Source organism: Eleutherodactylus coqui, chromosome 7 (assembly GCF_035609145.1).
Source record: "Eleutherodactylus coqui strain aEleCoq1 chromosome 7, aEleCoq1.hap1, whole genome shotgun sequence".
NCBI lineage: Eukaryota > Metazoa > Chordata > Amphibia > Anura > Eleutherodactylidae > Eleutherodactylus > Eleutherodactylus coqui.
In genome coordinates this window covers 100,109,412-100,124,277 of record NC_089843.1, presented here as the reverse complement: position 1 = coordinate 100,124,277, position 14,866 = coordinate 100,109,412, and the positions used below count along the sequence as shown (strand labels likewise).

The 14,866-nt window shown below is 41.5% G+C and overlaps 1 protein-coding gene across 2 annotated transcripts in view; it reads right to left on the bottom strand.

The window, feature by feature from the left end:
* The window catches only part of IRF2 (interferon regulatory factor 2), a 57,390-nt gene that overhangs the window by 21,528 nt on the left and 20,996 nt on the right, over positions 1–14,866 (bottom strand). For both annotated transcript variants that reach the window (XM_066573474.1, XM_066573475.1), the window contains exon 2: positions 10,876–10,986. In XM_066573474.1, coding sequence (XP_066429571.1) covers positions 10,876–10,962 — 87 coding nt within the window. In that variant the 5' untranslated portion in view covers positions 10,963–10,986. The remainder of the gene's footprint in view (positions 1–10,875; positions 10,987–14,866) is intronic.

The following is a 14,866-nucleotide window of genomic DNA, read 5'->3' as shown; positions in this document are numbered from 1 at the left end:
ATAATGTGTTAATTTCATAGATCAGACTTTTACGTACACAGCAATACTAAATATGTATTTTTGTTTTATTTAATTTCTTTTATTATAAATATGGTAAAAGTGGGGGGGAGTTTAAACTTTTTATTATTATTATTCTTTTAATAATTAGCAAGACTTTATTGATCTTATTTTTCTTTTAGTCCCCGGAGAGGGCAACAACTTGCGATGCTTTGATCGCTTCTGTAGTATGATGTAATGCCATAGCATATCATACTGCGATCGGGCAGGCAGTCTATCAAGCCACCCCACTGGAATGGCTTAATAGGCATTCTGCCATGACAGCCCTAGGACCTTTCAGAAGGCCCCTGGCTGCCATGGCAACCGCATGGCTCCCTGCGATCTCATTGCAGAATTGACAGTGGTATTTAAAACGCTAACAGCTCCAATGAGCTGCGCGGCTTATCGGAGCTGTTGCCGACGGGTGTTGGCTGTAAAATCTAATCTCCCTTCATCTTTCGGTAAAAACACGATAGGCTGGTCAATAAGGGGTAATAGAGAATGTTACCAGTTGCTCTTTATAAATCAGAAGCTGTGTGCTTTGCTGGACTTTCTTATCTTGCAGTCAGAAAGCAAAACTTGATACCCAACCACTCAGCCTGAGCTCAGCCTGATAACAGTAGAGAACACTGGTCTCCACACAATGGAGCTGCTAAGACCTCTGTCACACACTGCCAAATAAGTTAAAGTTGACCTTCTTAGATATCACAATTATTAGAATTATCCTTTTTTATAATATTGATAATATTGAATTATCAGACTATGAAATTCATAGTGTGATATAAAGATTGATAGTATCAATCAGCTGCCACCCAGGACACTAGGAAAGTTGAGCTGACAGGGATGGGCTTTGGAAGTGATCTGTAGAGATCAACCACTGTCACTTGTCTAAAAAAGGAGGAGGTGTTAAGATAGATAGATATTGTTATGTAGAGACTTTAGGCCGTTAGACATTCTGTGTATGCCTCTGCGTCCATTTTTATGTTAGCCCATTCAGTATGCTGGCTGTATGGCAGCCATTGTATGTAATTAGCTAGCATTTGTGTTTGTCAGGATACTGGGAAAGATGAGTTCCTATGTTTCAATCTCACTCCCCTCTCCCTTGCATCTGTCAAGCCTTTTTATGTACAACAAGCCAAGAAATCCTGTTCCTCTGGCAATAAAACTAGCCATTAATACAGAAGGGGTCTGAGGGTCCCAGCCCGATATGAATTATATTTTCAGAATCGGACTGGCCAGCTAAACAAAAAACGCATCTACACATGTTGCACTATGAACTCGGTAACACCCTGAAATGGCACATCTGCATACCAGGGCATAATTTACGTGTCATGCTTGATATCAAAAAATAATAACTAAAAATATGCCGGGCCTATATTCACGATCAGAGGACCTCCTGCCAAGATATGGCTAAAAAAGGGAATTATGATTTTTCAAAGTTCATACAAATTCAACACACCTCTCTCCAAAAGGACCTCAGAGTGGGCAGGGAGAATTTGTGTTCTAGGGGACCCTTTATGCTTTGAGGCTACACAAACCCAAGGGTCAGCCCCTTGGAGTGCACTATGCATGCTAGCTGCCCTGTAAGTCTGTGTGACTCAACACAAAGAATGGTAACTTTCTTTTAATTTCTCCTGTTTGTTTCAAAATACTGCTTGTTGTGTATTAATATGGTATTTTTCTATACACCTGTGTAACAACTTTTTTATTGTACATCTTTGCAATGACCTTTTTTAGAATAAATCTGCAATTTATAAGTCAGCCTTGTCCGTTTTAAAACGAATCACACACCGAAGATTGTGTTCATAATTCATAATTTTGGGTTCCAGTTTACTTGTAACAAACTGGTGGTGGCAGTGTGTATTTGTGTGGGTATTGTAAAGTGCCGAGTGGTTAGAACGGAGCAGGGGCGTGATCTGAGCTTTCGCTTCGCATGCATGCAGAAGCCTAGGAAAGCTGGGTACATATCCACCTGTAATCTAAGGATTCCACGCTTGCAATACTGCTAGAGTGATCGATTGAGGCTCGGCCATTACAGTTGTTAGTAGCGAGGCGCTCGGGATAGTCAATCCGTGAGTAATCAGGGACAGAGATGAGAACAATAGGCATCGTCCCCTCTCCTGAATAAGTGTTTACCAAACTGAAGTGTGTTAGTTCTGTATTTAACATGCCAAATGATCATGTGGCATGTTACACTATTTGCATAGCCATTCATAGTCAATGACTATCAGGCTACACAAATTGTGCAGAATTAATTAAAGTTTTAAAGTTCTGCATCTATCATGGCTCAGCTTAAGGCCCATTTACACTGGATAATTATCGCTTACAAAAAAAAACAAACCACTAATTGGCGATCGTAGCACCTTAAATACCAGTTAATTTTTATGCAAAATGATCGCTCAAAGCTGTCACTCAAACTGTCGTTTGAGCAATCTTTGAGTGATTATCTGCTCGTGTAAATGGGCCTTTATTTTTGTTTTTATTCGCACAGGTGCTAAAAAAGCACAGTTGATCTAGTTGAGGCAACCGTATCCCAACATATATTCGACATTCTTTGGCATACTACAGAGAAAAAAATTGGGTGGAGCAATCCTGTGGTAAAGTCTAGATGAGCTACGTGGTTAGCGCAAGGTAAAAAAAAAACAGACTACAAAAGGGGAACGATTAAATGGAGACAACACTGAGATGCTGCTCAACAACAAACAAAACAAAAACCAAAACACTCTTCAGTATGCCTACCAATATAGCAGAACACTGTAGTCAAGTTGAAAATAGCTGGTGAACAGTGCAACCACCCGAGATGCAAAAACAAGACGACAGCAGGTGAATTCCCACTTCTCTTGTTTTATTTATGATAAAACCAGCCGATAAACCTGTTTCAAGGCACTTGGCCTCTTCATCAGTAATGTTGTGGTACAATAGATAATGATGAACAATACACTTTAGCTTACTTAAGAGCCTATTGGGCAGAGAGTAGCGTGCATTCAGCCAAGACAAGAAAGAATATATCGTAGTATAATTAATATTAGATTATTATCCTTATTAACTATTAATAGGACGTTAATAATTAGAATAAAACACGACATTAGTTAATAAAAATTGGGTGCTTGATCCAAGGTCCTAGGACTGATCACCTTTTACCGGGGTCAAGGAGGAGTTTTTCAGCTGCAACACAAATTGGCTGGATGTGTCCAGGGGGTTTTGCCTACTTCTGGATCAACAGCATAGGTACAGTATAGTATTTATAGCTATAGTGTAAATGTAACAATTTTATTGTAATAAAATAAGATTAATAATGGTTATAATTGTAAATAGTTATTAGATGAGTACCAAAAAGAATAAAAGCTTTAAATTAAAAATGTACTGCAATGTCAATTAGATAACTATTAATATAAGTACAGTGTTTGATCCAGGATTCTAGAACTCATCTTTTCCTGGTGTCAAGGAAGATTTTTTTTCTCTGTGGTACAAATTGGCTGCATCTGTCCAGGGGATTTTACCTTCTTCTAGATCAACAACTTTAGTTATAAAAGATCATATAAAACTATAGCAAAATGATAACAAAGGATAACAAGATAATAGTAGTAGTAAAAAATGTATAGTATTTCTGTAGCAACACAGATGCTTAATTTTTGCATTGCTTTGGTCGATCTGCCTTGACCATTGTCCGGCCTAGCACTTGGTACCAGTATTAACTGAGTTTGACCTTTAACACATAATAGTAATCATCATGTGTTTAATGTCCAGGGGCTTAGTCACACGGGCACATCAGCGCCCGTGTGACTGCGCCCTTACTGCAGGAAGAAGACGGCCGCACTTCAGGACGGACGACTCCCCGCAGCGCCGTAGAAAGAACACATGATCAGCAATGAAGTCGGTCACATGTTCTTTCTTCCGGCGCTGCAGAGAGACGTCCATCCGTAAGTGCGGGCGTCTTCTTCCTGCCGTAAAACAGGCACCGATGCACCCGTGTGACTAAGCCCTAACTGTGAATATCGGTACCAAGTGCTAGGCCAAACAACGGTTAAGGTAGAGCGACCAAAGTTTTTGTGGTTACTACGGAGTAAAAAAATAAAAATTGCCTGCTGAAAAAGTATCATTATTATACAAATAATACATATTAGTCTTACCACTTTTATTATTAACAGTAAGGTATGATCCAGGGTCCTAGCATTAATCACCTTTTCCTGGATCAAGAAGGAATTTTTTCATGCAACACAAAACTGGCTGAATGTGTCCAGGGGGTTTTGCCTTTTTCTGGACCAACAGCATAGATATAGTGTGAGAGAAGCCACAATATTTTCTATTCTCCATTTTATCCTGTAACCTGCTCTTCTTTTCCATGTCTCTGCCTTTCCTTAGCACATATTCAGATATTATGATAGCAAACAAATCACAGGAATGCAAGGCTGTTTTCCAAGGCCATGTAGAGAAGTCTCATGAGAAACAGTTCAATGAGCCTGAGAGAAGTCCTGCCTTCAGAGAGACATCACTGCACTTGTTGAGTTTTTAAATAACCAAGGATAATAAATAAATTGTAATAAATTAGGCATATTCACAAGTGAGGCGTCTTCTATCATTGTTTCAAATATCTTTGTATAAATACTTCTGCTGATTAACTAATAAAATCAGACAACTTCTTAGCACATTCACATTCAATGCTGTGCGCGGTTTGCAAGATTCCTTGGGTTCGAGCATTAACTCTTTGAATTTGGCCACCTGAAAACATACCAATTAGCAAATATTGCGCTAACAATAGCATACTGTTTAAGTATATTGTAAAAGAAATAATTATATTATAACAGTATAATTGCAATGGTAGCCATGAGAGCAGAGATGAAAAGGACAAAATCCTAGATTACAATAATTATCTTAGTATTTAAATATGTTTTAGAATATTTATTAGATATTGGTTTAAAAAAAAAAAAAAAAGTAGGCTGTTTGATCCAGGGTCCTAGGACTAATCGCCTTTTCTGGGGGGGGTCAAAAACGAATTTTTCCCCTGTGATACAAATTGGACGCTTCTGTCCAGTGGTTTTTGTCTCCTTCAAGATTAACACTTTTATACCCTCGTAGCAGTCAATATGGCATTTTTATGTGATTTCAAATAGATTTGATGCTATTGTCTATGATTAGCCCATTAGGTTAATGTAGGGACTTGCAAGACATTAGGAACCTTGATGGGCCTGCGAGCTTACGTATTTTGGGCAAAATAGGAACTAACACTACATGCTCATTATTTTTGCAGGATGCAGTTTGGCATGCTGGGCCCTAGTGTCCTCCCTTATGAACGACTGCCATTTATTATGAATAGAGGCGAGCGTCCCACAACATCCCTATTGAGAACAATGGCACGGATGGCAAAGCCAAGGGTACTATGTATGTAGAGGGTCAAGAGCATCTAAAACGTAGGATCAGCTTTAGGCTTCTTTCACACCACTTTTTGCCTCCACCATTTGGAATTTCCCCCCTCTTGCCCCTCCAAAAATATAGTCAATCTAACCTGTAGTGCCACTATGGTGTTAAGAGGACTTAATGTTCTATTCTTACTGTTAATGGGCTCTACAAGCAGTCTATACATTGGGCAGAGGTCTCTGGCGTCTATGCTGACCTGTCCACAGATGTAAAGTATACCTAAGTTTTCAACTAGTTTTCGAAAATATATCCTCTTCTTTTTATCCATTCATTTGATGCTTTTTGCCCCCTGGTTCATATTTATAAGTTCTGATTTTTAGGTGTCTTCTCCATTTTTTCATTGTCCTGCAATTTACTTTCAGGGTGTGCGTTTCATTTTGCCAGTAGTTTCTGTCCTGCACTTCCTTTCCCTGACTTCCCATGCTGATCTGTCTCTGGTCCAGCAGGAAAGTAGTATCTGAATGTCCACCCCTTCTGCTGTCCCGGGAAATAGGCATTGAGTGACAGACATTCTGGCCAAATGGTTAGTAATGTGCATACACACATTCTGTAAAAGCAAGAGAGCTGGAAAATGTGGATATCGTTTACATTGTTTGCAGATCTGTTGGCCTATGAATGTACAGCCACAGCCTGTGAAGATAGCCCCTTCCCCACAGCAAAGACAACATCCTAGCCTCCCAACAACTACAGAAGCTACCTACCTATCAACAAGCAGTGGATTGCAGAAGGGCTGTAAGGGAGACCCCGATTGGCTGCCACTTCAAACTTGATTTGAAGTTGTAGAACAACAACATTTTTAAATAAAATTATATTACAGAAATGACGAGACACACACAGGCAATTACATGAGCATAAATTGCCCCTTTAAACAGACAATTTATGACAGAAAGGTTTTTGATGCAACTTGTTATTTAGGTAGGGAGCTGCATATGTCTAACTCACACATTAGGCTGAATGTATATGCCCCAACTTTAATGTGAACAGAGCTTTTACACACTGAGGATATTCTGCAAAAGAAAATTTGCACTAAAATCAACATTCGGTGTCAAATTTTGACATGGATCTACAGCACTCCAACTGAAAGAATGAGATTATCTGTGGATCGCTGTCAAAATCTGCACCAAATGGTATAGATTTTGGTTTAGAGTCACGCTAAAATTTGCCATGTGTGAACGCACCGTTAGGGCGTATTTACATACAGCAGATTTGTTGCACAATCATGTGCATGTTATATTCAAAAGAGCTGCGATGTTTCAGAAGTAACACGTCATAAACAAGCTGCCTGGACTCTAAACATCGCGGGCTTGTTCAAACAATACATGGTTTGGTGTACTCGGCCCCCTGTACATGTTATCTTATATTGACTCCAGTCCTTTCATGTCGCAGCTTGCTGTTTCCTCCACAACACTTAGATAAGCCATGAAGTGTTTCCACCCAGCTCAGCCCAAGCCTTGACCTGACAGACAGGCATGGAAGCAAAGTTAATGATTATCCTGCATGTCCTTGCCGAGATGTGAGCTAGCTACAATATAATAACCAATGAATCGGTCTTCATGCACTCACTCGTCATTATATGGAATGCTCAGTAAAACACAGGACAGAGCCAACAGAATACATTTTGAGGTTTAATTGTGACTAGTCATAAAATATTGAGTAATTAATTTCCTGTGAAGTCAGAAGAGGGAGGATAATGTTTGTAGCTGTCTATAAACTTCTTATGATCCATCAAGGAAGTGACAAATACAATACAGTAAAACATGAAGAAAATGGGCCAACATAAGAAAAATTTCACCTAATTTTCAGAGGCTTCTTTTTTGAATGAAAGCTGCAATATGATGGGTTGCTCCAATCCCCACCAGTTTTCATAATCCTCCCCAAGTGTGCTTTACGGACATTCTGTTGCTTTTTTCCCATGTGTTTGTTATGTAGCTGTCAGATGCTGTATTTAACATGTTTACTGTTAAAGGGGTTGTCCCGCGCCGAAACGTTTTTTTTTGTTTTTTTTCAATAGGCCCCCCGTTCGGCGCGAGACAAACCCGATGCATGTGTTAAAAAAAAAACAACGTTTAGTACTTACCCGAATCCCCGCGCTGCGGCGACTTCTTCCTTACCTTAGCAAGATGGCCGCCGGGATCTTCACCCACGATGCACCGCGGGTCTTCTCCCATGGTGCACCGTGGGCTCTGTGCGGTCCATTGCCGATTCCAGCCTCCTGATTGGCTGGAATTGGCACATGTGACAGGGCGGAGCTACGAGGACCAGCTCTCCAGCACAAGCGGCCCCATTCACCAGGGAGAAGACCGGACTGTGCAAGCGCGTCTAATCGGGCGATTAGACGCTGAAATTAGACGGCACCATGGAGACGAGGACGCTAGCAACGGAACAGGTAAGTGAATAACTTCTGTATGGCTCATAATTAATGGACGATGTACATTACAAAGTGCATTAATATGGCCATACAGAAGTGTATAACCCCACTTTCTTTCGCGGGACAACCCCTATAAGTTATTTTGTGCTCATTACTTATGTGATGTTTGTTTTATGGCTATTTTTATACAACAGTATTCTGATGGTTAAAAAAAAACAAAAAAAAACAAAACGTTGAAGTCTCACTAAAGGGTCATTTTACTTTTGCTCCTCCTGCCTAATCAGACATAGAGAGATGCAGATAGTACGCCAAGTGGCCTAGTTGCTTGTGCATAAACTCCTTGGGTGCTGCAAAAGTGTCTCAGTCATTACACCCTGGCATATGACATTCATATAATATAATCTCATGTGAATATATCCATTCATTTACATGGCTTCAAATATTAGCGTTTGAGGGGGTTAGAAAACGAAGGTCTAACAACCACGTAAGGATCAAGCGCAGTAAATTTACGATGCTTGGTCCTGGGCTTTAATCCCAGCCGATAGCAGAAGTTCCACGCAGGATTAGAACCTCTGCTCCTGCAATCAAGCAGGTGCAGGTTGGGTCCTCAGTTATCAGACACAGCTGAGGACCCAGAGAAGAAGGAAAAAGTAGTTTTTAACTGCTTCTGCCTTTTCCTTCCTAGGCTACCTAGTGCTCAATGAGCACTATGTACTAAGAAGTGAAAGTGGAAGCATTACTTCCACTATGCAACCCGGAGATCACGTGACTGCCGGGTCCCCCCTGTAACACCAGAGCTGCAGGGTCCTAGCAGACTCTGATGTCACTACAGGTGGATGTTTTCCCCTGTAACTGGGGCTCCTATGGCTGCTGCTCCTATGGATGCCCCAGATGCAGTGGAAAAGTATGAAATTAAAAAAAGACAATGTGAATGACCCCCAGAGGTCCTATATGACATCATGGGAGACACAGATGGTATAAAAAAAAGTTAGTTACAAAATAAGTTTAAAAAAAAATTACAGAATAAAATAAAAATATATACATAAAAAAAGAAAATTACCCACTGCTGACGTCAACCAAAACAGTCACCGTATGCGCCCTGTGCTCCAAAACTATAAAAATTATATATCAAAATTTCCAAAACAAAATGAGGATCCCATTCCCATACTTTATTCTAGTGTAATCATACTAATTTTAAAACTAGACTATAATTTATTTTTTTTTTAATCTTTTTTTTAAAGCTTTTTACCTCCAATAAATGTAAAGTAACAAATGTCAATGAAAAAAAAAAAAAAAAGATATAAATACATATAGTCCGATATGTCACAGAAAAAATAATGCAGCAAGAATAATCATGGTGGCTGAAGAAAAAAAAAAACAGGGCAGCAAAACTACCACAGGAGTAAAATCCCTAAAAAGTGTCTGGTCCTTCAGGACTAAAACACTCTGGTCCTTAAAGGGGTTGTCCCGCGCCGAAACGGGGTTTTTTTTTTTTCAAACCCCCCCCCCCCCCCCCCCCCGTTCGGCGCGAGACAACCCCGATGCAGAGACTTAAAAAAAAAAACGCACAGCGCTTACCTGAATCCCCGCGCTCCGGTGACTTCTTACTTACCTGCTGAAGATGGCCGCCGGATTCTTCTCCCTCGGTGGACCGCAGGGCTTCTGTGCGGTCCATTGCCGATTCCAGCCTCCTGATTGGCTGGAATCGGCACGTGACGGGGCGGAGCTACACGGAGCCGGCATCCTGCACGAGCGGCCCCATTGAGAAAAGAAGAAGACCCGGACTGCGCAAGTGCGGCTAATTTGGCCATTAGACGCCGAAAATTAGTCGGCTCCATGGAAACGAGGACGCTAGCAACGGAACAGGTAAGTGAAAAACTTCTTACAACTTCTGTATGGCTCATAATTAATGCACAATGTACATTACAAAGTGCATTAATATGGCCATACAGAAGTGTATAGACCCACTTGCTGCCGCGGGACAACCCCTTTAAGGGGTTAATGAAATTCCAGATGCTCCATACATAGTATAAAACAGCAGAAACGTTCAGCAACACAACTACCAACTGGAATGTTTTTAGTTGTACTTTTATACCCAATTGGTAGGCACTGATAACACTACATGGGAGACAGAAACCACCCTTATAGCAATTCGATAAGAGAAAAATATTTGTACAGGAAGTGTAATGGGGAACTTTTAAAGCCCCATGCACACAACCATGTCAGTTTTGCCCATTATACTGTGTACAATATGCTGTAGAGCCATACTGCAGGCCGGTGTGATGGTTTCCTTCACGTACGAAGTTCTCCGTGAGGCTGTATTTACACAACCTATTATTCGCGCGCAAGTTTTGTAAGATGCACAAAAATAGAACCCATTATTTTCAATGGGTCTATTTATATGGACCAGGTTCCTCTTGCAGCAATGCTACGAGATAGAAAAATCACAGCATGTCCTAGTTTCGTCTCACACAACAAGACTTGCAATGTGCAGTCTCCATGGGGAGGGTGCCTAAGCGATCGGGCCTCCTCAGCCTCTTTGACAAAGCTCTTGTAGTGTTCATCTTAGTTCTGACCTCCTGCCTGTTCACCCGTTCTGTCTGACTTCTGTGCTCCCTGGCCTTGGCTCTGTGTATTGGGTTTGCTGCCTGCCCTGACCCTCCGCCTGGACCTCGCTACCAATTCTACAACACCAGCTCTAGTATCTGTTCTCACAATCAGGTACCAGGCATCAGCCCAGTGCAGCGCCACCAGCCACACCACCGAGACTATGTGCGAGTAACAGCTTGTAGAGAACATCAAATTCCACTTAAAGGGGTCAAGGATGAAAACCTGGGTTCACGAAGTTCTGCCCCCCTAGATCGCCCAAAGTCAAACTGGTGTGTGGCAAAGTGGATCCACGTGCGCTTGACTGATAGACATAGTCTGAAGCCAGAGTAACAACTCTTTAGGTCTACTCCTTGGCAGGCCAGTTCCCTGTGAAATAGTGTTCAGTGTAACATTTGCTATTTAGAAGTAATAATATGTATACATTAACATTATCAATATATAATTACCTTGTTTAACCATTTTAAGCCTGGAATACAGTCCCTATTTATCTGTTCCTCTAACCAGGGCCGCATCCGCATTCGTTCCACCGGCATTTTTCCAGGTATGCTAAATGGAAGCTGTAAGAAAACATTTTTTAAATTATTTTGATTGCTATGCAATAAGTCTCTCAATGAAGCATGCAAAAAGGAAGAACAGCTGCATATATAAGACAAAATCACTAATGGTGAGCATGATGAACGCTGAAGTGTCTTAGACTTGAGTGAGAGGAACAGTTCTGGTATGCCACACTAAGTATAGAATGTCTATGGCCGTATACCAGGGCTCTAATCAGTGGCGTACGCTTCCAACACCTGCTGACTTGTACTTTACTAAGGAGACAGTTCTATGACACAACACACCCGTAGTACGCTTCACCCAAACCCAACTCCTTTATCATGTACTTTGCGTGGACAAAGAGGTTCTGCGCTTGTCTCTATATACTGATATAAGATTTCTGGTGGCTTAATTTAAACAAAGAAGGTAAAAAGATATGTAGCGCACCATCTGTTTCCAATTCACCAAGTATACGGACGCACCTGCATGCACGGAGCCGGATCTCAGGTGATCAAGTCATAGCAAGGGCTATGAGCAAGAGTCCAATTTTTGGAGGGTTTGATACACATAAGCAGGAACCATCAGGTTTGCATTCATGAATTTTTAAGGCATATCAATAGATTAGATTTGTAACTTTTTTTCCCTCTGGTACTGAACGTCACCCTTGCTATGGCTTATACTGGTCCCGTATAAAAAGAGGTCTTTCAATATTTACTGTAGGGGTGTCAAAATCATTTTCAGCGAGGGACACATCAGCCTTATGGTTGCCTTCAGAGGAGCGATTGTAAGACTGTACAGGAAGGGCTCCTTCACACTGGTGATCGCAATATCCGCGCAAGAAAATCGCGGCAAAAATCGCTACTTTTGGCCGGCGATTTTTGAGCACAAACGCCGCTTCCTCTCGCAAAAACATCACTGCCACTTGCAATTTTCTCGCATGTATTTATTGCGTGATTTTGACCCGATTTTTTTAGTGCGAAAGTCAATAGGACTGTCTAATGTTAAAAACACATAGCACAAAAATCAAGAGTTTGTGCTTTACGGTGCAATGAAGAGGAGGCTCCATAGGGAAACATGGGAGATTAAAAAAAACGTAAACCGTGCAATTGTTTTGATTTTATACTTTGCTTCAAATCAATCCCATGATGCAACAGCATAGCATTAGCTAAAGGCTATACCATTTCTACCTGCTAGGGGGACAGTTTAGTTATCATTACCTTCTATGTTCTCCTAAATAAGCTACACACCATAAGTATACAGTCAGGAGGAGGCGTGATCATCATTAGTAGCTATGAGAGGAGATTCTATGCCCCTCTCTAGACAGTTTCTGGGGTAGGGTCTATGTAATAGCATCACACAGGTTCAGAAAGGCTGTCTGTCTACGGAGCTCGCATGAAACGCTTTCCATAGGATAACTAGGAAAAAGAAAGAAGGAGGAGAAAGAAGCCAGATAGAACATTCCGTTAACAATGTGCTGTACTCCACACATCAGACGCTCTGCTCTGTATAACCTTAATGTGACCTACAGCCCAGCAACAGAAGGAGTTAAATAAAGATCAAACAAGTATAACTTAATAAGGGTACGCAGCATTTGTAAAGGCTTGTACAGCTGCGCTCACATCAAAAGGCAAATAACATTTTGCACAACTTCCAAAAGTTCAGTTTCCCTCCCCCCTGTAAAGTGCTGGTGCGATTCACAATATCCTCAGTATGAGCAAGGGTGTAAACTTTACCCAATGGCAACAGTCAACAGGCAGGAAGCTATTGTGAAGGACAATAAGGCTATGGCGACATGTTGCAAAGAAGTCGCACGACTTGCTGTCTCTTTCAGAGCTATAATTTGAATGTTAATGAAAGCCAAATGGCAGGAAAGTCACGTGACTTACATTGAAGTCTATGGTGGAAAAAGTCACATGCAACTTGCAACCAAAATCCACACAGAGCTGGATTTTCTGTGACTGTCGTTTCGCAGTCATACTAGGCCTAATTCCCACGGGCAGATTTGAACCTAATAGTGCAATGCTCACCGTGCAGAATTCCACCGTGGAATTCCGCCCCGTGAAATTACCCGCGGCATGTTCTATTTGCCGCGGGCGTACTCGCAGACGGCTTCCATTGCGGTCAATGAAAGCCGTCCGTCACGCCATCTTCCTCTTTAGCACAGCAGTAGATAGCGTGAAAACACTTCCCCGCCCACCCACGACCACCTCATATGACGCTACCAGCGCATCATGCGCTGTACTGCACATGCGTGCTGGCACGGGATGTGGGATATCGGACAGCGGATCCAGGAGGCGAGTATGGGGTCTCTGGGGGGCCGCCGTGACGGACTCAGCTGTGGAATTTCGCTTGCGGAGCCTGTCACGCCCGTGGGCACTAGACCTTAAGTTACAAATTAAGTTGCATATTACGTTGAAGGAAAGATAAGACACATCATAAAACTGTCCTTAGCACGGTGGACTGATTTAGGATTTATGGCTCAGCTCAGTTTGTTGTTTTACGTTTTGAGTGCAAAAACAGTCTCAAATTTCTGTGTGTGAACATTTATTTAGATCAAGATGAATGTGTTCTCCTCCCCTCTGCATCTGTATGTTATAATTATGTGCCATCCAAACTAGTTTCATTTGTTAGCCTGACGAAGGAGGTGAGATATCCCCAAAAGCTCGCTGTAACATCACGTGTTTTTGTTAGCCGTTAAAAGGTATCATATCTACAAGATTACTTGGTTTCGCTCACGGGGGAACAATCACACATTAAGTTGCAATGTGACACCATTGACAATCATTGGAAGAGAGATCACATGTGACATGAGGCCGCGTTGTCCTAGCCTTAAAAAGGGAATAGACAGAAACTTCCGACATTGCTTTCAAATAAAACTTTAATTATATGCAATTTTTTGGTGCCATTTTTTAATTTGATGTACTGTATGTACCCACATAGAAAATGATCTCGAAATGTTCCACTGGCCACTACAACACACAAAGCAGGCTGAAGTTTCCTGTGGCTCACTTGTCACCTTTAAGCCTCGGCCAGACGAGCCCGTTCTTTTGCGCTTCTATGTGCGAGCAAAAAAATAGCGTCTATTAAAACCATTGGTTTCCTATAAAGTGTTCACATGTCCGTTTTTTTAGAGGCGCAAAATACTCGCACCTGCAAAAGATAGGACATGCGTGCCCAGAATGTGCACCTGTAAGGGCCGTGCTGCGCGTTAAAGACAGAACCACACTCTGTATAGGCGCGAGCTGCGCATAATTACATTGTGTGATGTTACAGAGGTAACAGGGGATTAGGGGACACCCGGAGGGTTCCGTTAATCCCCATGGGGCGTCTCCTCATCACCGAACACTGTGACAGTATTGTCTGGCTCTTCTCTCTGTCAGTCTTCTTCTGTATTCTGGTGGCCGGAGATTTAAAAATTCCCGCCTCCAGAAAGCGCTGCCTCTGATTGGATGAGTGCTTAATGAGCAGGTGAGTTAATTTTTATTTATTACTTATTTATTTGTGAACAAGATTTAAAAAAATATATATATATATATATTATTAATAATAATAATAATAATAATAATAATAATAATATTATAGCATCTACAAGCAGCAGAAAAATTCCAAACGCAATTTGCAAAGTATTTCACATAAACCACAAACTCTAAATCCGTAGCACGCCCATTTATGCAGCAAATCTCGACGCTGAATTTCAAGCTTTGCACCAGACGCTGTCAGTTCTATTTTAGTGCATTTCGGCACTTAACGCACCACAACACCCATTGCAATGATGTGGTGCATTAAAAATGCTGGCTAATGCATTTGAGAACGCCGTTCCAAAACGCTGTAAAATGCTACATTTAAAAACGCAGTGTTTTTGCAAACGCCTGTGCGAGACTCGCCTTACTGTGCTGGGACAAT